At 37.0% G+C, this 26,638-nt stretch overlaps 1 protein-coding gene across 11 annotated transcripts in view; it reads right to left on the reverse strand.

Annotated features, from left to right (window-relative positions):
• Positions 1-26,638, reverse strand: part of SLO2 (slowpoke 2) — a 388,893-nt gene that overhangs the window by 15,062 nt on the left and 347,193 nt on the right. For 6 of the 11 annotated variants that reach the window (XM_083135590.1, XM_083135592.1, XM_083135595.1 and 3 more), the window contains 3 exons: positions 16,857-16,937; positions 10,374-10,559; positions 8,122-8,253 (listed from right to left, as the gene is read on the reverse strand). In XM_083135590.1, the coding sequence (XP_082991716.1) occupies positions 8,122-8,253; positions 10,374-10,559; positions 16,857-16,937 (399 nt within the window). Of the gene's footprint in view, positions 1-8,055; positions 8,254-10,373; positions 10,560-16,856; positions 16,938-26,638 lie in introns of all 11 variants that reach the window. The other 5 variants (XM_083135594.1, XM_083135600.1, XM_083135597.1 and 2 more) reach the window with 2 other exon arrangements.

Below are 26,638 nucleotides of genomic sequence, written 5' to 3' on the forward strand. Positions count from 1 at the left end.
ATTGCAGATTCGAATTAGATGTCTGAAAATACGTAGGTTTTGTCCAGCACATTTTGTTCAATTCCTGATAGTTAGATGGTGCTGTCCATTCACCTCTCACCATTGGGGTGCTTGTTTTTGGTGAGTCCCCTCACCTCTCACCATCGAGGTGATAGAAGCAATTATTCCATGCAATGCTCGAAATGATGTCCTCGAACTTCAATGCATTTGTTGATCCGTTGTCCAGTGGCAGAAGTGTATCTGCATCATGTGTGCGCAAGCATTTCTTATTCATTCGATCATGTTTACGCATGTTGTTGCTACATCTTGATAAACACGTGCTTTCAGATATCCCCACAAAAAGTAATCCGGCAATGCAATATCTGGCAGGCCAATGCACCGGACCACCTCTAACGATCCAACGACCATTGTACATGCTGTTTAATTCCTCCCATGCTACTATTGCATTATGTGCTGAACAACCATCATGTTGGAACCACATGTGCTGTGGCAGTGCAAGATTTACATTGTCAAGCAATGTCTGTAATTCCTCATACAAAAACGTTCGATATTTGTGCCCATTCAAAGTACTATCAATAACATAGGGACCAATCAGTTTGTTGCCCATGATTCCACTACACATGTTAACCAACCAATTGACGTTGACACAACCAATGTGGGTTTCACACACTCCAATAATGTATATTGTGACAATTAACCTGACAGTGGTTTGTGAATGTTGACTCATCGGAGAAAAGTACTCTACGAAAGAACTGCTGGTCGACTAGTATTTGTTTGCATGCCCATTCACAAAACACCACTAGATTGTGAAAATCGCCATCATGAAGTTCCTGATGCATGAACACATGATAGGGATGAAATATGTGAAGTTTCAATATTCTCCAAACACTATCCTAACTGCAATGATATTACTCGCTTACTCACCTGGGGATTATGAGCCACCGTGGCTGCGACCGCAACTTCATTATGCTCTCCAGTGGCAGTTGCTCTACGAACACTTTTTTTTAGGGTGTACACTTCCTTCGGCACAAAACTGTTTGACAACTCGAACAAACTAAAAATGTGATCGTAGCCTGTCAGGAAAACGTTTCGCATAAAGGATCACAGCATCATCGATCTTCCTTCTGCATTCACCATAAACAAGGATCATTTCAATTTTTTCTACGGATAGATAATCCATGATGTTGAATACCCCACGTAACTGTGTCGTTTGACTCTTTGCGCTCACACTGCACTGACCATACAATCACTGACTACTGAGAGAGTGAGCACAATGCTTCTAGACCATAGTATCCCTGCTCGCACACTTTCCAGCCACTGCATTTGCGAGACACAACCAACACGTTCGCTTACGGCACCATCTATGTATCACGAATGGAACAAAATGTGTCAGACAAAACGTACGTATTTTCGGATGTCAAATTCGAGTCTGCAATAAAAAATAGGGGTTCCCTTTTAACATTTCAAGGTTGGCCCCTCCCCACCCGAGGGGTGGTAGGGTGGGTTCATTGTAGCATAGGTGACTTGCATATTTATTGTGATATTTTGATTTGTTAAGTTACATGGGACATCCTGTATCGGTTCAAATCCGGGAACTTCTCTAACGTTGGAAGCAGCCCCGGCGCCCACCCAGTGTCGAATGACATGGGTACTTGGAGGAAACCCTGGGGAGTAAAGGTGGTCAGGTGCGTGATGCTGATCACATCACCCCCACTCACGACTGGATCAAGGAAGTGTGAGGTGTTACCCTCACACCCCCTATACGCCTTCATGGCGTGGTGCTAAGCACAGGGGAGCACTTTACCTTTTTTATGTTTAAAGAATTATGTAGGACAAATGTGAAGGAAAATTACAATAAGAGGGGAAACATAGATTTGAATGTCTGGGAAGCTTTGTTCATTGCAGAAGAACACTGGAATAAATTAAATAATGAAAATGGTAACATAGACCCACTATGGATTTTCCATTTTTACAAGTGGAGTAGGGAACCATCTTTAAAATTCAATGTAACTGAAAACATCAAGAATCTCTGTAAAAGGGATAATGATTTGAATTGCCTGATGATATTTTGGATACATAATTTTTTAAAAATGTGATAAGAAATTTTCATCTTAAATAATAATAAAGCAGACTGCTTGTTGCTACATTTCAACAATTAATGAAGAGGTGGGGAAGAAGATAGAGGAAGAGGTGAAGGCCCTGTTGTTTGCTGGTGACTTATGGGGAAACAGAGGAAGAAGAAATACAGACACAGCTAGATAGTTGGAATGAGGAAATCAGAAGAGCAGAATGAAATTAGTGCAGAAAAGAGCGAGGTGTTAATAACAACAAGAAACAGAGCCAGTAATGAACCAAGAATAAAGATAGACATGGAAGAGTTGAGGGTAGTGGAAAGCTTCAAATATCTAGGAAGCATAATTGAGAGAAGTGGATGAATAGATGAGGAGGTAAACAGAAGAGGACAAATAATTGGTGGGCTATATCAAAGCATTCGTAGATTAATATGGAACAGGGATGCACCTATGAAATGCAAGAAGGTAATATGTAACACATACTATGTGCCATACTATGTGCCAATAATTACGTATGGGTCAGCAACTTGGACAATGACAGAGAGAGACAAAAGAAATATGCAGGCAGTGGAGATGAAATTTTTAAGGAGTATATTGGGGAAGACTAGAAGGGATAGAATAAGGAATGAGGAGATCCGACAGACAGTGGGTGTGGTGAAGCTTCAGGACAGGATAGATCAGGCGCAAATGAGATGGTTCGGACTCATGAAGAGGATGGATGCAGAAGACTACCAGTAAGAGCTTACAATGTACAAGGAGTGGGAGTAACGCCAAGTGGGAGACCAAGATGTCAGTGGAAAGAGCAGATAGTGTTAGGAGAAGAGGACAAGATTGGAACACCGTGGAAAGAGAGGAGTGGTGGAAGACCATGAAAAAATGGGAGAGGCTTGACTTCTATGCTGACCCAGCCAGAGGCAGGAAACTGAAGAATGATGATGATTCCAACAATGTAACATTGTGTAACAGATTATTTTTTAAAGATTTGTAACCATTGTTATAAGTGTATCTTTAATCAAACTAAAAATAAATGTCTGATGAAGGGAGCACGTGTTCTCCTGAAACATCACAACAAGAAACTGTGTTTTTATGTCTGTAACAACTGTATACTACAAGAGAAATAACACCAAGTGTGTTAATACTACTAAATTTAATGGGTTTCCAAATTTTACATGCACATTTGAATACGGAGGCCACTATTTATATTTTGAGCCTTGGCAACACTGATTGAAGTTAGGCACGATTTGACGTTTGCACAGAATCGTCTGGTATTATTGACCATAACGTACTTCAAATGTTTTGTCAATAGCTTCATTTGTGTTGTTTATGTTGCCTTGGAGATTGCGCGACAACAATAAAATGGAATTAACTCGTGAACATTTTCGTGCGATGATTTTTTACGATTTTCGACGTGCATTATCAAGACAAGAGTGCATCGATCAACTTTCTTCCACATTTGGCGATGAAGCCCCATCCTTTGCCACTGTGAAACGCTGGTATAACGAATTTAATCGTGGCCGCCATTCGCTCACCGACGAGATTCGCGAAGGTCGTCCAAAATCAGTTGTTGTTCAAGAAAACATTGATGCTGTGCAAAACCTAATACTGCAAGATCATCATGTGACATACTGTGAGATTGAGGCAACCATAGGCATCAGTTCCACCAGCATATATAAAATATTACATGATCATTTAGCTGTGAGAAAGGTATGTTCTCGTTGGATCCCACACAATTTGACAAAAACTCAAAAAGACGCTGCTCGCGTCAATTGGTGGAAACAAATGCTCAATAAATACAATCGTGGTGCTTCAAAAGACGTATATAAGATTGTAACAGGTGACGAATCATGGATCATGGATATATGCATATGAGCCGGAACGTAAACAGCAGTCGACTGTATTGGTGTTGAACCCAATCCAACAAAAGTTGTTCACGCTCGAAGCACATCGAAACAAATGGTCGCCTGTTTTTTTTTCGGGAAAACTGGTCATGTGGCAACTGTGTCTTTAGAGGAACGTAGAACGGTCAACTCTGAATGGTACACAACAATTTGTTTGCCAGAGGTCTTCGGTCAAATACGGAAAACAAACAAACGCCATCGGATCATTCTTCATCAAGACAATGCCAGCTGTCACACATCTCATCTAACAACCGACTTTATGAACAGTCAAAAACTTGAATTGATGGGTCATCCGCCGTACAGTCCTGATTTGGCACCCAATGACTTCTTCTTGTTCCCGAATGTCAAGAATAAATTGCGTGGACAACGATTTTCGTCAGCGGAAGATGCCATTGATGCGTTCAAAAACCATATTATGGAGGTGTCTCAAGAAGATTGGAAAAACTGCTTTGACAAATGGTTCGAACGAATGCAAAAGTGTATTGACCATAAAGGAGAATACTTGGAAAAACAATAAAGCAGTTTTCAATGCCAAATTCCTGTTTTTCATTGTTAGGCTCAAAATATAAATAGTGGCCCTCGTAAAACTGACACAGTTAGGGATGCCAGGTTGCAAACTGATTACAAGGCTAACTAATAGTAGTCAACTGTTCCTAGAACTACTCTTCACTCCATAGCCTATTTTTTGATTGGGCTATAGTGCTAGTCCATGAGCAAGGGTGTTGCGATTATGTCTGGCAATTGCAAAAATATAAAATATTCAAATATCTACTTTCATGAGATGAGATTTTTAATTGTGCTCCAATGTAGTCAAAGCAGTGACAAATTACTTAAGGCAGAATGAGCTAAAATATGGTATATATTTCATAGCATAAACCTACTAACAGAAACTTTATGCATTTAATGCTTAAAAAATACCTGCAGCAATGTCTATTCAAATGGAATTGGATGAGACTGCATTTAATCTAATATGGTAACTACTTATAATAATATTTTCTTTATGTATACATCAAATACATGTACAGCTACTACATATATTTCAAAGGTGAATATTTTAATGTTTACCTTAATACATAAGAAATACGGTTAGTAAACTAAATATTGAATAAACGCAATAACAGATATTGTGCTATGGGAAGATGGGTGCATTTAATTAAAAAGAAGAAAATAACATGAACTATCTTACAATTTTTACATTGTGTTGAACTACATTTCTACAAGCTTTTACTTAAGAGGTATTCCAATTTAAAAATACTTTCTTCATTCAGGTGTCATAAATGACCAAGATTTGAATGCCTTTGTCTCAGTGGCGTGCCCAGGATTTTCAAAAAGGAGAGGTTATATATACTTTTTTTTGGTAGCCAGCCCTCATTTTGTCATATTTTCCTACCTTTGACGTTATTTGTTTAGGAAGACTGGCCCAAAGGTTGGGAGGGGGGTTATAACCCCCACCAATCTCCCTTGGGCACGTCACTGCTTGGTCTACATTCTCCATTCAAATTTTGTATCAACTATCACATTGATACAACCTAATTTATAATTATATACAATGATTTTTTTCTGGCAGTAATGGTACTTCCCCTAGCGCCATTAGTGGCTGATGTAGAAGTTACTGTTAGTCAGGTGCCTCACCAAGAACCTCACCTAACTTGCATTTGTACTGTTTTACATAAATAATACTGTAAACAGTAACCATACTGACTTTCGGATGTTAGAGATTACATAATTATTGTGCAAAAATAAATAAACAATACTCTGTTTGTTAATTTTTTCATACTCCAGGGCAGGAGTATTTCGTTACCATAATTCCTCCCTTTGTCATCGTAAACTGACCAATCGAATATGTAAAGTAAAGCGAATAAACAAAGAATACAAATACATATTCTCTCAAGGAGTCTCAGGTTTGATCTCCTTTTGAGGCATATTGCACAGTGGCTCGGAAACAAATTTAAAACATAGATCCAGTTCTGATTACAACATACTGAGCATAAAGTGGGAATAAATCAAACTTTAAAAATTATTTTCAAGCCTATTAAACTTGGTGATGATATAAGGCAGAACATTTGAGTTTTCAAAAATATTAGGCAGTTGGGAGAGGCAATTGCCCCTATTGCTCTCCCCATGAATCTGCACCTGGGCACCATTTATCCTAGCCGACAATAAACAAGATAAGTAAATGTACAGTCATCTGCTACATAATTTTTAGTACTCTTATGATTATGATTTTCATTGAACAAGTTAAGTCTCGTTTTGTTGCTCATTATCCATGTCATTATGGTAAACTAACTTATAGATCCCCTTTTCTCGAGGAAAAAGATTATGTTTTTTACATTTCCCAGTTTTAAAAAAAATACAACGAACCACATATATTGTTTAAATTTGTTTTGTTGTAATTAAAAATAAGTTGCTAATAATGATAAACTTCACCCTGCCATTAAGATTGCGATTGCTACAATAGTATTTTAAGTGCTCCATACTTGCTTCATAGGGCAACTGAGATGACATAAAATTTCTTGTCTCTACAGGAAGAAAATACTGAAGACAAGGATGTGGAATGCAGTTGTGTGTCTTTGTTCAAACATTTCATCCTTAAGTCGAGTTCACATGTTTACTTTGACAAACCTACACAAGGACTGCATTTAGATGTTGCTCAGGAATCAGACATATATAAATCTTCAAGGGGGAATTCAATCTGAAAAATATTACCCTATGTTCCATGACTTAAATTCCTATCCCCTGTAATACATTTCACCTTTCTGGTACTAATTAAGCAATTCTTTCCAACACACTACATTTCCTAGCCACAAACTCTGAGAAATGGATGATCAACTGAGATTTAGTATCCGGTGTAGGTTTAACCTGATTAAGATGGAATCAAAAATCACATTAAATATTTTTTTCATTTTTATTAGTGGTGTGACAAAGCAAAAAATTTACTAACTATGATGTATTCGCAGATAATTTCTTGAAATAATTGATATTTTTTAAATATAAAACCACAATGGCATTTCCAATGTTATGAAAATAAAATTAGCATTACATATTTCATTAGTACAGAAGTAGTCATTCATATGAATGAGACAGGAATAAAAATTTGAGAAAATTGAAAGCGTGATCAGGAAATTAAAGTTATTCTCTCAGAGCAGAAAAATAAAACATTGTACTGTATTATATATGATTAATATGCCTCTTTTGTTAAGTTTTTCAAGATAGGAAACAGAGTATCAGAATTAATTTAAAATTTTGATCTTTGCCGATTCCAAAAGGATTCTGATGTACAAAATTTAGCCAATATTCTTACATCAGAAATCTGCCTTTCCTTTCAACCCTATTTTTATTGGAAGTAATGCATAACTAAGATATGAACTACACTAATTGATTATTATGTACCTATTGAGGCATACACAATAATTAACATTCAATATCCTAAGAGTAAAAAAGCTTGATTAAGTTTCTATGAAAAATCAATAATTATATCTACATTAAGAGCACAAACAATACTATATTAAAAAGTTTTAGAAATCCTCACAGTAACCATTCCAAATATACCTATATAACAATATTTCAGTGCATAAAATAGACAACAAAAGATAAATTATTATATCACAAGATAACAAGATAATTTAAGAAAATGCAATCATACACCAATCCTCATGCAAGAAGAGTAAATAGAATGAACCATGCACAAATAACCAAAAACATATCCAAAATTGGTAACAGACAACAAAAGAGAATAAGAAATATATGGCTTGTAATATTACAAGCATGCTACTTGCGACCTTTGTCTGACCTGAAATTAGGATCCTCTGTAACAATACAGGATTTAGTGTGCGTCCATGGGATAAAATTTGCGTCATTCAATTTTCCTTAAATAGGAAGTGTTTTCTTTCAATATCCAATGCACTTACAAGCTGTTTTGTTTCAAGGCAGAAGCAATAAGTAGATGCATTCAAATCATGGATATATATATATTATTTCCTCCTAGTTTATTGAGTTTGAACTTTATTCGGAGGAAATTGAATCATTCGAAGCCATGCCGAAGGCTATCCAAAATGAAGTTCTGGTAGCCTTTATACTGTACTTACCCATGGCCGCACACGAATACACCTCGACCACCATTTGAAATCTTGCTGTTTCGATGCGATACTCACATGGGTAGAGTCAGCCAAGGAGGTGTCCTGTGTGCGATATATGCCTATTGGTATCTCGCAAGTTGTTGAGCAAAGCTTTTGATACAACCGACCATAGGTTCTGATCCACATATCATCCTTTGTGATCTTCATCTGAAATTGGACAAAAAGTAAAATTATTGTGGGCAAGAAACAAATAATGTAACAACTGCATCACTATTCACGGCATCTGGTATCTCTTTCTGCGAGAGAAGACAACAAGAATTATGTGTGAAAATCAGTTCAATGAACAACCACTCAATCACAGTTCATCCAACTAACTTGGGCAAGTCAGTGGAATTGGTTTATTTTACGTCACATTTATGCCACTTTTGGCTAATCACGAAGATGAGGATGAGTGATGATATGATGAAATTGACGACTTTTCAGTCTCTTAAGGTAATAGCGATTAAGACAAATGATAATTTCATGAAATTGATGGACACTCACACAGAAACACCTATGACCAGGTTGGGTCTCAAACTCTGAACTTTCGCTGGTGATATCATGAGTCAACCTCTCAGCATCGTCAACCATGGAGGCGACCTCATCAAAGTTCCTAACTACATATCCAAGAAAAGAATGACCTATGGAAATGCAACAACCAGATTCTCTAATTTTGACTAGGGACGGGTACACGTTTTAAGAAAAGTGAAAATTGATAGCAATGACAATAAATTGCAGAAACGAAAGAAACAATGAATGATCTCGATATCTTACTATTCAACATACAACCATTGGTAGAAAATGTCATGTACTTTGTTAATATCTGTGACATAGTGACACAGAAGTTGTTCCATTTTGTTCTATTCAAACATGGGACATGCTATCTCAATCACACATACTCGAAATTTAGTGAAGTGGTATTCTACAGGGTGACAGAGGGCACTTAGCAACTTGTTATGTGTGTGAATGGTAGATTGTTGTTTGCTGACAATGGACATGGAATGGGAGTAGAAACTGAATATCAAGTTTTGTATTAAACTGGAAAAAACAGTGACTAAAAAAAATTGTCTATGAAGCAGTGCAAAATGAAAATTCACACTCCAGCACAATTTTTTCAAAATTGAATGACAAAATTTGTTCCCTAACTTCTAGAATATTTCTTGCAAAAACATGAAAATTGATATTAGTTAGCAGGCATGATGAAATTGAATTTTGCCACCCTATACTGTACTGCATGGTGCAGGAAAATTTGTATAATTTGAGAATTAAACTACACATAGTATATTGACAATCATGTTCATTACAAATTAATGTGGGACCTTCCTTCGGCTAGCGGTAACATCATTGCCTTGAAATCAAGGGGTCCTGGGTTCGATACCCGGTGGAGGCACAAGTGGTTCGGATCCCACTTTAAACTGTAAGTCCAGTCCCAATTAGCCTTACTGTGCATAAAGTGGACTCAAAACCACAACTTAACTTAAACTCAAACAAATTAATGTGCTTGGCAAGAAAGGTCAAACATACCTTTGTGTGATGCCACTTCTTGTTTACTGCATCTTCAATATGGACAATAGCTAGAAGCAGGCATATTTAGTTTTTTTTTATGGAAACTCAAAATATTAAATAACACACATCGAAATGTCCATTTCTCATGTTTTTGAAAGGTGTGAGGTACATTTTCCTACCATGTTTTGTCACGAAATAATGTGGAATGAACTGCAAAATGTGAAATAAACTATTGAACATGAAATTTGGAGTTTATTTACAGACGCAACACTTTCCGAAGTCTGAATTATCCTGTGTTATGCAAATAATGGAAAATTGGTTAATTCTGCTGTAAATATTTCAGAAGCAAAAATGGACTCCCTTACACAGTATTAAACTTATTACTCTGACAACTACATAAATGTTCTATTAGAAGGTAAAAGTTTATTTTGTGTAATAAGTATAGTTTTTTAATCAAATTTAGGATTATATTCACCATTTTAACACCAATATGCCACATTCTATGCCACTTTTGATCCTGTAATGTGCCCAGTTTTTGCATCGATATCTTGATCTTTTATTCACCATAAATGTGGGACTATAACAATAGCAAAATACAGTCAAATTTGCTATGATACATTTACAAGTATTCCATTACAACTGTTCACAACACATTCCTATAATGGTCTTCTCATCTTCCCTAGGTGCTATTTTTTGTATTAATGCAGTACTGTAATTTTTTATTAAATGAAATATCCTAACCTACTTAGAGGAGAGTAATGGTTAACAGCTGCATAACTTACAGATGTGAGGAATCCAGAGCCAGGAGCCTGATCTATCCCAAGTAGCAATCGAACGAAGGTGATGACATAATCCTTTACAAAGGCTTGGTAGAGTAGTGTGTCCAACATGCTAGCACTGAAAACACTCCCAGCTGCAAATGGAAGTCGAAACATGTAGGAAATATGCGACCCTCTCTCCTTTTCTCTCTGAAAAGACAGATTAGAACTTTGTATAACATTTGTCATGCAGGTTTTATACTACTAATTCGAACTATTATGAATTCTCCTTGAATCTTTGGTTATTTTTATGCCTAAAAGTAGAATGTCTTAAAGGCACAGAAAGAAAGTGTTTGTTACCTCTACGTAAGTCTCATTCAGTTACACAATCTAAATCAAGATTTTGTAGTAAACAACATATTTACTAAATATGTATCAGGTTTTATCATGCCTGGTCATCATCGCAATCACAGTGCATTCTAATCACAGACATAATTTGGGGGTGATAAGAGGATAATTAACAACTTCGCCAAGCTATAAGAGAGAATATTTACTAAAACTACTTGTTATATAATAAGTAGTAACACTTAACTAACTTTTCTTGTATGTATGCATTGCTTGCATTGTAGAATTATTATTGCTCTTGTAGTCTAAGGTTGTTACAAGCATAACAATACATTTTTTGTTGTGACGTTTCAGGAGAACAAAAAACTAAAAGAGAAAATTAAGACAACTAATATTTTACTTTTAAAAATCTTGAATATCAAGTAGTTTGTGTGTTTTGTGAGTAAATTTAATATGACAGCATTAGAAACTTAACTATAATCAATTAGAAAGAGAGTGGTGAAAAATCTGAACTGTCTAGGTTTGATTTGATTTAGTTTATTTTACTTCGCGTTTTGTGCCTCTTGGCTAATTTGCGAAGATGGGGATGAGTGATGAAATGATGAAATTGATGAATGGACATTCACAAACAACCAAGCCCGACCGGGATTCGAACCCGGGACCCTTGGCGTCGCAGCACGATGTGTTAACCACTCGGCCACAGGGTCGGGCTGAACTGTCTAGGGACCAAGTAGATCCATCACCACAGTAGTAGGCAAATGAAATATTTTAAACTTATTAAACAAAAACATTCAAATCCTCTCTGGATCTAAGTATGTATGCAACAATACTGTCATATATTACCAGGGGGGGATGGGGGGGGTTATAAAATTTGGGCCCTATTGGCTATCCTTGGTTTTGGGGCCTGCCAATATTATTATTATTATTATTAACAGTTTTATCACAGTACTTCCAATAATTACATGCTCTTTATTAATAATGCTTGTAATCTTTAAAATACCGAATACCATCCATTTCGTTACCTCATTTGTTCAGGGTAAAGATGATTCGAATTTGAAAAATCTAAGCTATTGATATCACATTTTCTTTTTTTTGGAAATTTTTGAATGATTTAATCCATGTCAATGGAAGTTAAATTTAACCACACAAAGGGTTCAGATAGATTTATTTTACTCATTGATTCTACTTCACCAAAGGAAATTAGAGGGTTATCAATGTGACATTTATTTTTAATGAGTTGAGAGCTCTTTCAACCTGTGGTTCTAATTTCCAGGTTTCAACTAGAGATTTGCTTTAGGCACGCTTTCTGAACAGAAAAATTAATTTAATTTAGGCACTTTCTTTAGAATTTCGGAAAGATTCTTTTCTTTTTCACTTTTTATTTAAGAGTGTAATTTGCACTATGCATTACACCACACAATACTATTACCACACATGCACCAAAGGAAAAGAAACAAACACTGCCACACAAGCAGTGAACTGAGAAACAATGAGTCAATATCCCTCCATTTGATTTTCAATTGTTGGGATTCAAAATGGTCAAATTAGTTCCTTCGAGGAACTATTGTTTGAAAGTCAAGTGTGAGCTTGCCAGACTTCCTTCCCAGTCTGCCACACAGACTTTTACTCTGGTTAAAATACAGTACCAAAAAAATGGTTATGATGCAAGAAGCTATTTAAACACCCAAAACTCCTTCCTTCTACCTTCTTTCATGAAGCAAGTAAACTGACTTGACAAGTTTTATTTTGCTATTATCACAATATTAAAGAATTTTAATAGACAATAGTCCAGATTGTGAAATCCTGGGGGGGGGGGGGGACAGGGGGGATTTCCTCCCACCAACAATCTTGACCTCAATAATCCCCCTCCACCAAAAATTTCCCAGGGGGAGAGTTTTCTTGTAACAACAAAATATAAGCAATTAGTATTTACTTCTTATGTACTTTACTAATGATAATATCGAAAACCCACAAGATAGTGAGAGCAGAATGCTTTCTCTCTTTTTCAAGAGATTATTACTCTGTCCACAATAATAATATGCATGCAATAAAAGAAGAATGCAAGTCAAACAATTATAAATTATTATAGTTTTGTATTAATACAAAGACTAAAAAGCTTGTACAAAACAAAACTATTTCGTAATTTATTGACATCTTTAACCAGTTAGTAAAGGAATTAATTTGCTACTTTACACACACCTGGTATATATAAAGGTAACTAATTAATTACTTTATTTGTATTTAATAATGTTTTTTAAAAAATATTTAGTAATTAATTTTCTTTTATATTTAATAACATTATAAATATCCATATCATAATAATTTGTGTGTGTGTGTGTGTGCATATGTGTAGATTAAGATCTCCCCACACCAGTCTTCAATGATTTCGCACCCTGCGATAGTCTGTCACTTCTGCCCCTTCAGAGCCTCATTTTCCTACAGCCCCCCCCTTCCTATTGCAGTCTAGGCTGTATATTACAAGAAAACCTGATTTTTCCATACCCTAGGGCAGGAATGAAGATATGAACTACATTTTTTTAGAAAAATGGCAATAATAATGTAAAATTTATTTTATGTTCCCCAAGAATGAATGGAAAAGTTTTGTTGGCATGGCAATACACCATTGGAGTTGTTTTGCTAGTGAGGCAGATAACGTGTAAAGCTGCTGAAAAATAGGGATGAATTCTGGAAAAATGATTAGAGTTAAACTTGTACACTCTGTCCCAGGAATATGTGGAGCGAAGCCAGATATAACGGTAGAGAAGGGAAGAAAATGAGTGGGTGGAGCAAAGCATTGCATACTGAGCAAACCACTGCAATTGAATTTCCCCCTCCATTCCCTACCTTTCCCTCTTGTGTTCAATGGTCAAGCCATCTTGAGTCACTACTTCGTACTTGTGCAGATACTCGTTTCAGTTTGCTTGCTCCAGAAATTCCCGAGATAAGAGTAGAATTCTGATAAGAAATCTGAACACTAAGGGATGCTCCCGGAATTTTCCTGGATATTTAAAATTTTCACTTCTCTCTCTCTCTTAATATAACTGAAAGCGCATACATTATTTTTGTGACAAACTCAAAGGTGGAGTAGTTATCACACCACACTATAACACATCTTCAAATAGAATTGCAGTGATTCCAGTCAGTAGGGTATCTGACTGCCATACAGGAGACCTGGGTTTCATTTCCAGGGTGGACACAATTCTTCTGGCATTGTCCCTGCATAAAGTGGCCATGGGGATTACCCAGTCTCAAATAAATGGGTACTGCATGCTCAAAATGTAATTTTGCAGTGGCTGTGGATAAATCTGGAACTAATGTTCATGAATGAGAGATTGTTTAGAGTATGTAACTATGACACTTGAGAGTAAACAGATTAGAATAACTTGTCACGGAAGTCTAGTTCCGAGTTGCAGATCTCCAAGTCTATTCCAGCTTGTAGAATAAAGTAGTAAGAAACAGGAGGGAGGTTAATAAAGTTTGCACAATTGCTAACGACTCTTAAGACAAAAGTTTAACTTAGTTCGATCAGCTAAGAGAAGAAACCTTCTAAAGAGTATTGTTATTGTTTCAGTGTCTTCAGCAGAATGCGAGAGATATTTCAGCACGACGAATCTCATCTTGACAGACTTCCAGAATCGGTTGATAATTCAGACTGTCATCAATGATATTTGTGTCCAAAAAGTATACAGCCTTGTGGATTAAAGGAGGAAACCATTCTGCAACTGGCCAACTTCACCAAGCTGAGACAACGGCAGGCTGTTTTCATGTCATAGTGCAGATATTTTACATGTATTAAGTATTTGCAAGAAACTTGTAGGTTGGTTGTTTTGACATTAAGTTTGAACTTGGCAATAGAAATTTGGTAAAGTTTTCAGTTTTACCAGTATGAGTTTGGATTTTCTTAGAATGTAATAACAATAAGTGTTTCCAAATTACATGTAAATGTTATAAGAATTATTGACCTAGGCTAGCTAGAACCAATGTTCTAAGGTACCTAGAGCAAACAGCAAGGCAATATTTTAGTTTATTGAATGGTAACATACACATTTGCATACATAAAACCTGATAAATCACAAATACGCCACTGAGTTAGTTTTCTCCACAAACCAAAAAGCTTAATTCGCACAGTGCATAAGACTAACCACTCCCCTAGTTTGCAAATCGAGTAAGACACTTTAAATGTTTCATCACCAGTAAAGGGTATTTTTCCTCAGTCTCCCTTTCAGATGTGTTTTATTTTAAGACTATTTACTTTCTGATGCCTATGAAAATCTTTGTCACACATTATTTAGAAATAACCTACAGGAAAGGCAATACACGAGACTTCAGGGACTTGATGTAGGAATGACATGTGCAGTTCATACAATTGGCCTTAAAATTTTTCATAATTTAAGTTTCGCTCTCAATTCAAACATCAACTGGCAATTTACTTTCTGGACATGTAGTACCTGTAGGCAATCCTGGGGAAATAAAGGTGGCAAGTGTAGTGCTGATCATACCACCTCCAAAAAATGGCTGAGAGCACATATGTGTGGGGCCCTCCTACCCTATCTCACATCCTTCTCTGTATTTTCATGGCATGGTGTGCATGGGGAACTTTACCTTACTTTATATTACATTACATCTTCAAAGAAAAATATACTTTGATATTCATATTTTTATTATGTGATCCAAAAAAAAGTTCAACACAGTAAAAGGAAGTTTAAATATTGGAGTAAAAATAAATTATACAAACAACACTCCCAAAGAGGGTAATTATATATTTTGAATTATTTTAAAAGAGAATACCATTTATTTTTCTTCCACATCAAGTACAACAAACAGAATGGATTTTTCACCACTAATTTTCTAGGGTGAGGGCAAGCCCCCTGCCCCCACTGGATATGCACATGATCCTAGGTTCAGACCTCCATAACCCAAGGATAAGGAGACCATGTTTCAAAACGACAAATCCTGGATTCGAATCTTCTAGAGTTCGTACTTCTTCCATTTTTGACTAACCACAATGATGAGGATGGTATTGATGCCACTCACAGAGAACACTCAGCTCAGGCTGGGATTCGAATCTGAGACTCATAGCATCATAGCAAGCTGTGCTAATCACTCTGCCACAGAGGTCGGCTATGGTTTCCCATCGTATTCATGATTATCCACATATTAATTTTATTTTTTATCATGAAATCTGTCTATTACATTTTGACAGGGTGGGCCAGTAGGTGGGATGTGAGCCATGTTGACCCACCCTTGGCAACACCCCTGAGCCAAGTCAACTTTCTGCAATTTACCTAGAATTCTTGAAAATAGGTACACAAAAAGACATGCACACATATGAATATGGAAAAGTTGAAAGATAAATTGGAAATTTACTAACTATAATTACAGCATACAGAATTTCCATCATTCTGCTGTCTTAGATCAAAGAGATTGGATTACAATGTTTCCTATCCCTTTTTCTATTTCGATTAATATATTTTAATTTTGTCTTACCTTTCTGACATCATCTTATGTACACAAATATATCTATATACATACATGTGTGTGTGCATGTGCTGTTTTCATTCTATTTACAGCAAGGGAATAAAAAACACTTTTTTTCTTTGTTATTGAGTGTTCAAGATTGCTTCCAGGTACAACTACATGTGCAGGCATTGTGCTACTAAAAAATGAGCATTCTATGATGCAATTCATGGAAAACTTGCAAAAGCTTACATGTGAAAATGCAAAGGCAAATTGTATGAGTGCTTGATTACCCATTGAAAGCAGGTGGTCTGTACATTTTTCTGTACAGACATACATGTTGTGAGAGCAAAGTGCATTTTGTCTTTTATGCACTAATGTCACAATTTATACTTTACTTGGTGAGTGGTGCCACCTTTGGATGTGATTATGTTTTAGTGTACAGAAAATTGAGGCGTGGAGACAAGGCAGATGGGGAAAATAATACAATTCTCAAAAAAAATTCTTCTTCCTCTTCTGTTCATTTCTGAGAATTTTTTAAGAATTAGGAAGTAGTTAGAAAATCTCAATGTCTATAACAAAAAATGATTTAATTAGACAAGAATTTAAGGAAAGGTCATGTTGAAAGAAACTGATGGTCATTAAGTGTATTGAAAGCCACACAAGAGCACAGGGATTCAGGTTGAGATAACGAACTTCATTTACCTCAGCCAAGGAACTAAATTGGAACTCTTCTTTACCTTTTGTTTCAGAACCCTCAGAATATTCCTTCCCCTTACTCTGTTTCTGAAAGTACATATGTAATATAACAATTCCACAGCCTCTCATGAAAGTGGAAAGATGCTAATATATAAAAAAACCAGCAGAAACTCTCCACTCATATTTGCATTCCTGTCCACGGAAGTGTTTTATATGTAACTTCTATATTGCTACAGCATCATCAGCAGCCTAGCACAATTTGGGTAGTTTTCTTGAAAGTTTATAAATAATCCAGTTCTTAATGATATCTCTTTCACAGGTGGATGATTCCTTGAGTGAATTGAAGGGTTTGTGTCTTTTCATCAAACTGGCACCCAGGATGGGCCATTGCTTTACTCAACGATATGAACTAAATACATTTGTACATGGATATACACTTGAGAGAAGTCCGCATGTGCATATTTTCATTCGCAGAAATTCATGGACTTTGAAGATAGTGGAGGCTGCTTGTAATTGATGCCTAAAATTTCACTTAATAATGAATAGTAAATAAATTTGAAGCATAACATGAAATCTTGGCTTACTTTTTGAATATATGTTTATTATTGGGGGATTTCAGGTAAGAATGTTTCCAGTAATGTTCACAGAGCAGCTCTGGGTTCACCTAGCCTCTAATCAGTGGACACCAGGAGGCAATCCTGGGAGGTGAAAGCAGTCGCAGCATGGTGCTGATCACATCTCCACAAATGGCTGAGATTGTGAATGTGTGGAGCCATACTTGTACATCCCCTTCCTCCCATATGTCTTCACAGCATATTGTGATGTAGCTTTACCTTTACCATTGATATTTCATGGAGTTTCCATACTCAGTGATGTGCAACCGCATTGTCAGAAGACAAACTAGCAAATGCAATGTTATCAGGCCCGTAGCAAGGCACACTGCCGGCAGCCCCCCTGACCTTAGGTAGAACAATATTGTATAATTTGTTTGCATTGAAGAGTGAAAATGTAGACAGCAGATATTAATTTGCTCACAACTTGGTGAATGATAAATTCACAGAACATGAACCAGCTATTACATTCATTGATCTTGTTTATGAGCAGGAGTCTAAGTAGCGGCAAGTATTTAGAAGATTTTCTAGAATTTATCTGTACCTTTGCTGCCCCTGATGCAGCCCCTTTTTACACAGAAATCTGTGACTGACATCATCCACATTCCTTCCACATCTGCATCAAAACTTAACCACTCCCAAGTTTTGGAAACTAATGGTTGTGTTATTACTTCTGTGGAATGTATGGTAGGAACTATGATTGATTATTGTGCATTTTTCTTGTATGATATAAATATCTATCATCAAAAGTAGTATGGAGTGTGTAGTAAGGGGTGATGTCAGCAATAGTCAATATTTCAAGAGATATCTTGGAAGCCTAACTCGGCTCCTTCTACCTGATTTTCAGGAGTGAAAGCTTGTAGGGTAGTGGTTACCATTAAGGACTGTCAATCTGATGGTCATAGGCTCAAACTCCTCCCGTGGCAGAAAATTTTAATTAAGTTTTAGACATATCCCATTGTGTTCATTGTCCACGCCGTGTGAAATGTAATGATTCAGTTTGGAATTAACAATGGGGGGAGGGGAAATAACGAAATTTCCATTTCAACGAACTGAGAAGTGGAGAAAAATGGGATAAATATTAATTACATTCATGTTTTTAGTGATATAATCGCAGGTAAAATCAAAGATCTTACGTGGAGAATTTTATCTTGCTCTGTACTCTGCCAAAAGGCATTTCGCACCAATCTAATATATTCTCTAATACATTTCAAAATGATATTGAATGTTTCATGTAGATAATTTGATCAATGCGTCAATTCTCGATGCAGAGATGATATTTTCTGCAATTTCCTCTTCTCTCCTCTCGTCCCTTCTGTTCTTCTCTTCTCCTTCTCTCCACCCCTTCTCTGTTTTTATCTCATATCGCATTTTCTACTTTTCTTGCATCTTGTGTCCATCCCACTCTTCTCCACTCCTCTTATCTCCTCTCCTGTCTTCGATTTACGACTCCACAGCACTTTTCTTTTTGTTCTTCTCTTATTCACTCTCCAATCCCCTCCTCTTGCTTTCCTCCTCTCTTCTCTTCTTTGCTCCATTTTCCTCATCTCTCTTCAAATCTTTTTCCTTTCTTCTGACTACTTCTCTCCTCGTCTATCCTCTTTCTTCTCACCTCTACTTTTCCTCTTCTCCTTTCGCTTTCCCCTCTCCTTTGTCACCTTTCATTTCCTCTCACCTCTTGTTTTTTTATCTCTCTTGCGTATTTCTTAAATATATATTGTGCATGTGGCAACCCTGAAATTGAGCCTAACTACATGCAACCCATCAATGGCTTGCATAAATTGGGTTGCCTAATTTAAAATGTCATTGTCCTAAGACTTTTGAGAGACACTGTACATGTTTATTATGCACACCATCGACATTAATTAGATATAATAGAAATAAAACACCATTGCAGGCATACAAGTAAAACAAAAACAAAAGTCCGACAACTTAAAATTTTCTATATTTTTCATAAAATTTCCCTTTTTACCTAAAATTGGACCCAGATTTCCTTGTACCAAGGGAAAATTTCCCTTAATGTAGCAACACTGGCTCTGTCAAGCATTTTACAGAAAGCAGGAAGGAAGAAGCAATGTTCTCTGGACAACACTGTTTGGAGCAGTGGAATTGATCACACAGGCTGCATTTTATTATTATTATTTAAATAGCCACTCGCTCACTTTTTCTTCGGCTCCCTCATCTTCCCTGCATACAATTGTAGAGGAAAAATCCAGTTGTCAGAAGGGTGAGATTGAGAATGATCAGTAGCGTATGTAAACCAGTCTAAGTTCTTTAAATAATTTACTTAAATTCTAGTTTACAAGCTTGTTTTAATAGTTTGCATAATATACATATAAGAAGCAATTACTCATATATTAAAGCTAATTGTATAAAAATATATTTGGTCTAGGAATTAATTCGTGTGGTTGTTATGCACACATTGAAGCTGTAGTTCAAACACAAAATACATAAATACCTTAAGAAAAATATTGTCCATCGCGAGCCACCACTTTTGCCCATCTGTCAGGCAAGTTACGGATTCCGTGGCGAAAGAAGTTATCCTTTGAATCGATCCAGTCAGAGAACCATTTTTCGATATCTTCTGAAGAAGTGAACCGCTGTCCAATCAAATCGTTATTCATGCAATCGAACAAGTAGTAGTCCGAAGGAGCAACATCTGGTGAATATGGCGGGTGGGGTAAAACTTCCCATCTGACATTTTCTAAATAGGTTTTGACCGGTTTTGCGACATGTGGGCGAGCGTTATCATGTTGAAAAATAAGTTTATCATGTGTGTTCTCTCATTCTGGTCGTTTCCTGGCCAGAGCTTGCTTCAAACACATTAATTGTCGTCTATAATGTTCTCCATTAATAGTTTCACCCGGTTGCAGCAGCTCATAGTACACCACACCTTTCATATCCCACCATATGCACAGCATAACCTTTGCACAGTGAATATCTCGTTTCGGTTGTGATGGACCTGGTTCACCTGGCTTCACCCAGGTCTTTTTTCGTTTCGGGTTCTCGTAATGGATCCACTTCTCATCGCCAGTAACAATGCGAAGCAAAAACCCCTTTCTTTTCTGTCTTTGAAGCAGCAATTCGCAAATGGTTTTTCGTCTTTCAACGTCTCTGTCTTTCAATTCATGTGGAACCCAATGTGACATCTTTTGAATCATTCCCATGGCTTTGAGCTGTTTGGAAACTGTTGTTTAATCAACGACTAATGCTTCTGCAAGTTCTTCCTGCGTTTGACATGAATCCTGATCGAGCAATGCTCTCAATTCTTCGTCTTCAAATTTTTTTGGCTGTCCAGGTCGCTCTTGGTCTTCCAGGCCGAAATCACCACTTCTAAACCGTGCAAACCACTTCTGACACGTTCGCTCAGCTAGCGCATGGTCACCATACACTTCCACCAAAATACGATGACTTTCGGTAGAACTTTTCTGCATGTTAAAGTAATGAAGCAGAACACCCCGCAAAAACACTTTATCTGGCACGAACTGTGCCATGTTCAGTTGACTACAAAATGCTGTTGTTGACATGTCAATCAACTGCCCTATACTACGAACGATGCACGCTGACAGGAGTTTTCAACGCATGTGTGGATACACGGAACTGTGGGACGATACGCTCATTACGCCATCTCTTGTCCAGGCGCACGAATTAATTCCTAGACCAAATATAAAAAAGTTGGTTTTGCAGGCATAGTTGCAGTAATATGGAAAACATGCCACTGGTCTATATATGATATTGGCAGTGTCAGTGTAATAACTCAATATCAAATGGGAGGATCTGAATTAAGAATTTACCTCTCTATTCATTAGTATTACTACACAAAAATAATGAATCAAGGAATGATTTCACTTGTATGTGCTTCTGTCATCAGAGTACTGGCAATATTTCATTTGAGAAAGTAATGACAGGTAATTCGATACACCTTAACTATATTTCCTATGGTGGTTGCCAAAAGGTATTCTTCCAATTTGAAAATTACATAAATAATTCCAAGTAGAGTATTATTGTATAATGAAAGAATAAGACTAACAAGAGATTACAAAATATGACTGTGCATGAAGAAAGTCCAATGTTAGATTACGTAATTTCCTACAACTTTTGAAATCATCCTTTATGACAAAAACATCCATTTAGGAAAAATCTGCATAAATTGTGATATGCTCTATCAAAACAGTTCACCTCTTCCTATTTCCATAACAACTCATAACTACTTTTTGATTAGTATTATATCATGCATGCTACTTGTTTGTCTTCTCAAATTTAGCAGTGACGTGAAACCATACCCCATGAATGAAATACCTTGTATGGGGTCAATGAATTTAGTAATAAGATGTGCTTTATACAGTGTATTATATTGATACACTTGTAGGTTGAATTGTATGTTCTGCAAATACGCTGTATACAGAAACAAACCGCTAGAGTGCTAAGTGAGGAGAGTCTACAAGATCTGGCACCATAGCGTAGATGACAAATGCTCTAAGAGTGTGTGGGCTTAACTTTCATGAAATTCTTACTCAATAAACAACATACAGTGACAGGAAATTTGTGAAATGCCTAGGTGATGGAAGTACTGTATAAGGAAAGGAGCTGTATTGTCAATACTGATCAACAATTGTAGAATAGGGAAGGCCAATTATGGATAAAACTGATAAATGGTGATAAAGGTTCTATTGTGCATTAATGCTGGAAATTTTTCCAATTGATTCCGATAGCCAATATGAGCTTTTACACACACTATCGGAACCAATTGGTGAATTGTAATGAAATGTATTACTATTGGAAAGTATTTTTTTGTTTTCAATATATTGCTATATAAAAACATTACTGTTACAAGTATCGATAAGAATTTTTCATTACAACTGTAAATGCAATGGACAAATCATAAAATGCAATGAAAATAAATCTGATAAAATATGTGGAATTTGCTACTTAGCAAAAATCTTTCACCTACAAAATTATTTTGCAAATATATGAACGTTTTTTAAGTCTGCAGCTTCATTGTGTTTAACATGCTCATAGAAAATCGAAAAATATTGTTTCAGTCCTAAATTGACATGTTGTTCTTCCGATATACATGCGAAAAAAAAAAAAAAAAAAAAAAAAAAAAAAAAAAAAAAAAAAAAGAAGTTGAACAAAAAATCTGACACACTACATTTGAAACAGTGGTCGCATCCGAATCGGCAGCAGATGTCGCCTAGAGCACTGTTCCATCTGGGTAATCACATTGCCCGAATTGGCAGCATATATGGAGTTGGAGGGGAGAGTTCGAAGGCGCGACAGATACATGCTTGAACTAGATGTGGCCCTGCACTTAGCAGCCATATTTAGACTTTCACTTTGCAGAGGAAACATTTACTGAATAGACAATATAAAACTCAGTGATACTTGGACATTTTATTGATGACACTGAACATAGAAAAATTGTAAATGACAAAATCACATGTCACATTTTTAATATGAGTAAATAGGTGGAAATCATTGTAATGTGTGGTTGGTGTATGCCTTCTGCTTCCGTTCTGTGCGCCTGCACTCCACAGTGTGGTGGGCGACACTCAGGCTGACACCTGGCGAGAAAAGTGACAACCGTACAGCAAGGGAACATGTAGATTCGGACTTCGACAGTACATGAAAGCAACGGGAGAGAATGAGATCAAGCGCTTGCCAATCCGAACATGGCCAGTGATAAACAAAGTAGTGTCGATGTCTACTAAGTTGATCAAAAGATTGCTAATTTTTCAAAATGTATTACATACACAGAAGAATAACCATGGAAATTCCATATTGTAAAAAATAATAACTACATTTATTCCAACTACTAGCTGCTTTAAAGTTTAGTTAGTTCTTAAGAAATACTCCCTCTGTCCCATAATTATAGTCCGGTATGCCAAAATGGTAGTACAGGAATTACAGACGAAGAGGCAGATGGAAAGCACATGGATGAGGAGAGGCACAGTACATCAATCTTCAAGATTGTGAAGAGGAACAACGCGACCTTATCGCAACGAGCAAGAAATACCGCCCAGACGATTACCAAAAGGAGGCGTTAGATTGCAACACACCGGTGTGGCACTGTATGGCAACCGGTCTAGCAAGGTACGCTGCAAATCGTTAGTAGAGCACTCCTTCAGTGAGTATGTGTGAGAAGAACAGCCATAAACACACAACCCATGACAGGAAGCGACAGGGGTAGCAAGAACCTCACGGACAGTAAACGACAAGCAGTGTACGATTTTTTCTTTGAAAACAGTACGGCTGGGGTAGTGAAGAATGGTCACCAAACCATTAACTGTTACCAAAGATGTTTACCGGGACATGCTCATCAACAAGTTAATCCCAGCAATAGATGCACAATGGTCTCGTGGACTGCGCGCAGGGAGAATCCAGGTGTCCGTTCAGCAGGACAATGCGCGTCCGCATATCCTTTCCAATGACCGCGCCTGGATGGATGCTGCAGCGACCAGTGGAATCACTTTGGATCTCCTATGCCAACCGCCAAACAGTCCGGACATGAATGTTTTAGATCTGGGGTACTTCCGGGCAGTTCAGTCTCTCCAGCATCAGACAGCTCCACAAACTATTGATGAGTTGATCGCCGCAGTTGAAAAATCTTTCTATGATCTGACACGCGACAAGCTCAACAACATCTTTTTCACTTTGCAGTCCTGTCTCATTGAAATTATGCGCCTCCAAAGGTGGGGACAACTACAGGATTCCCCATATGCAAAAAGCACACTTGAACCGCCGAATCGTCCTGCCATCTCGCTTGGAGTGTCCTCGAAACATTTACGACGTGACTAGAGCAGCACTGCAGCACTAGATCTAGCTCGTTGAGGGGATGACAACCTTCCTGGACCAACAATATCTTTCGTCTTGATGTTTTATTTTGTCGAACTTCTTGGTCACTTTGTATGGATTGATTACTTTTTATTTAGGTTCTTTTGGATACTTGATCGGCCAATTTGTACTGATTCTTGAGTTATAAAGTTGTATGACTCATTCCCGTGTTTCATTTTCTTCTTCTGTATACACCAATGTCACAGTTTGAATATCGGACAATTATTATGGGACAACAAACAAAGGTGTACCGGACAATAATTATGGGACAGAGGGAGTAGTTCTTTTTACTTATTCATTAAGATAAATCTGACTTCAGTAGTATGCATTAGAATTCAGAAGAAATGCAGTTCAATTGGGCTGTTTTTCCAATGAATTTCTAAATCACAGGAAATGTGATGTCAAGAATTATACTAACTATGCTTTGAGTCAATAAATGAATTTATAACATTCATTCTACACAGTGGCATATACTGGGTACAAACTCTGGGCTATCTCACTATATCATAATGTTCGAATGGACAAAAGGTTTGATTGTGGGGAAAGAGGGGGGGGGGGTTCTTGTTGAATTCTCGGGATTTTGAAATATTGTGAAATATTTATGTAGACCTAGATCAGAGAATAAAATATATAACAAACTTCTTACCTTGTATATTTCTTTTGCAGTGCCTGAGACCTACATATCTTCACGAGTTATAGCTTTGGGACTCCTCATTGGCGTAGTGGCAACGTCATCACCTTGAAGCAAAGGGGTCCCGAGTTCGATAACCGGTGGAGGCACATAGTGGTTCGGATCCCACAAAGTGGGCTAAAAACGAAAATTCAACAGCGAATTTGAAGCTTATCCTCATACGTAAGCTGCCAGCCTCTGTGGTGGAATGGTTAGCACATCGCACTACAACGCCAGAGGTTCTGGGTTCGAATCAAAGCCTGGGCATGGATATTTGCAAGTGTCCATTCATCATATAATCACTTATTCCCATCGCAAATTAGCCAAAAGTAGCACAAAAAGCAAAGTAAAATAAAGCAAATCAATGAATCATATGTAAGCAGAGTAAATTGCTTGTTAATTATGTCATTCATTTAGTTCACTACACAACACAGCACCTATCATTCACAAAAATATAATCCACGCCCTCACTCCTCACACTACACAGCGACCTGCCTTGAAAGAAAAAAAGTTCGGCGCACCAAGGAAATTAACCCAACGTGATTCTACTTGAAGTACAGAACAAGAGTAGCTGGCACTGTCCTTTGTCAGTTCGGTTATTTTTAGGTGCGGTCATAAGTATAAACAATAAACGGACAGCCAGCAAACACTCCAACCTCCCCTCACCACCCCCCCCCCCATCTACTCTTGTGTGACCATTTGAAGAGGTCAGGGGCCTGTCCTTTTGTCCTAATTGTCTGCAAGTGGTGTGCTTGGCCCAGAGGGAGAAATTTGCCGTCATAAACAATCCCTTTCCTTGCTTCAAAATTCCCCATTCCTGTGAAGATTTCATGCTGGGAACAGGGGGTTCGCAACACTGGCGGAATTCATGCTAGAAGACTGACATCCTAAACTCATGGGACTCCTTGCATGCTTTAAGAATGCAGGCAAGATTGTCAACTCGTAAGAAATCAGTGTATCAACTTGTAAGAAACAAGTGTGCCAACTCCTGAAACGCCATCATCTTCTTATTGAAATTAACAATTTCGTGCATATTTTCCGATATATTTTTTCTCATCTTCGCAGATAGCCCAGAATATACGCCTCTGATTCTACAATATATACAAACTTACAATTTGATACAATTTACCAATAGGAAATTGTCTTGCATTTCTAATTGGTTTCAGTTGAGATTCAGATTGAAACCAATTTATTCTGATTCCTTCATTGGGCATCCAACAGAATCCAATTCATTCCAATTGAAATCAATTCAATCCAATTGAAATTTCAATTTGAACCAATAGACATTTCCATCTGGGAGGTATCAGTTATTTTATTGATTTATTCAGCATCTGAATATCTATTATTTGGATGTCCAGCTATTCAAATAAACTGGACAGCCATCATTTGAATTGTCAAAATATTTGCATTACCTGAATACTCAGATATTTACATTATCTGGACATTCAGATAACTGAATAACCTATCTTCCATCTGGATATCTTGACCATCCTTGCTACAGAATCATTTAAATTTATAATTTAAAACTGACTTAATTGTATTGAATCCAATAAAAAAGAGAAGACTGTACAATCCTTCATGAATGAAACGAAATTTGAGAAAGAAGCAGATATATATACTGTCTAGCAAATCTACATAATAGAATAAAAATGCTAAAAAATGGATGCTCATCC

Source organism: Lepisma saccharinum, chromosome 14, assembly GCF_977018435.1.
Source record: "Lepisma saccharinum chromosome 14, izLepSacc3.1, whole genome shotgun sequence".
NCBI lineage: Eukaryota > Metazoa > Arthropoda > Insecta > Zygentoma > Lepismatidae > Lepisma > Lepisma saccharinum.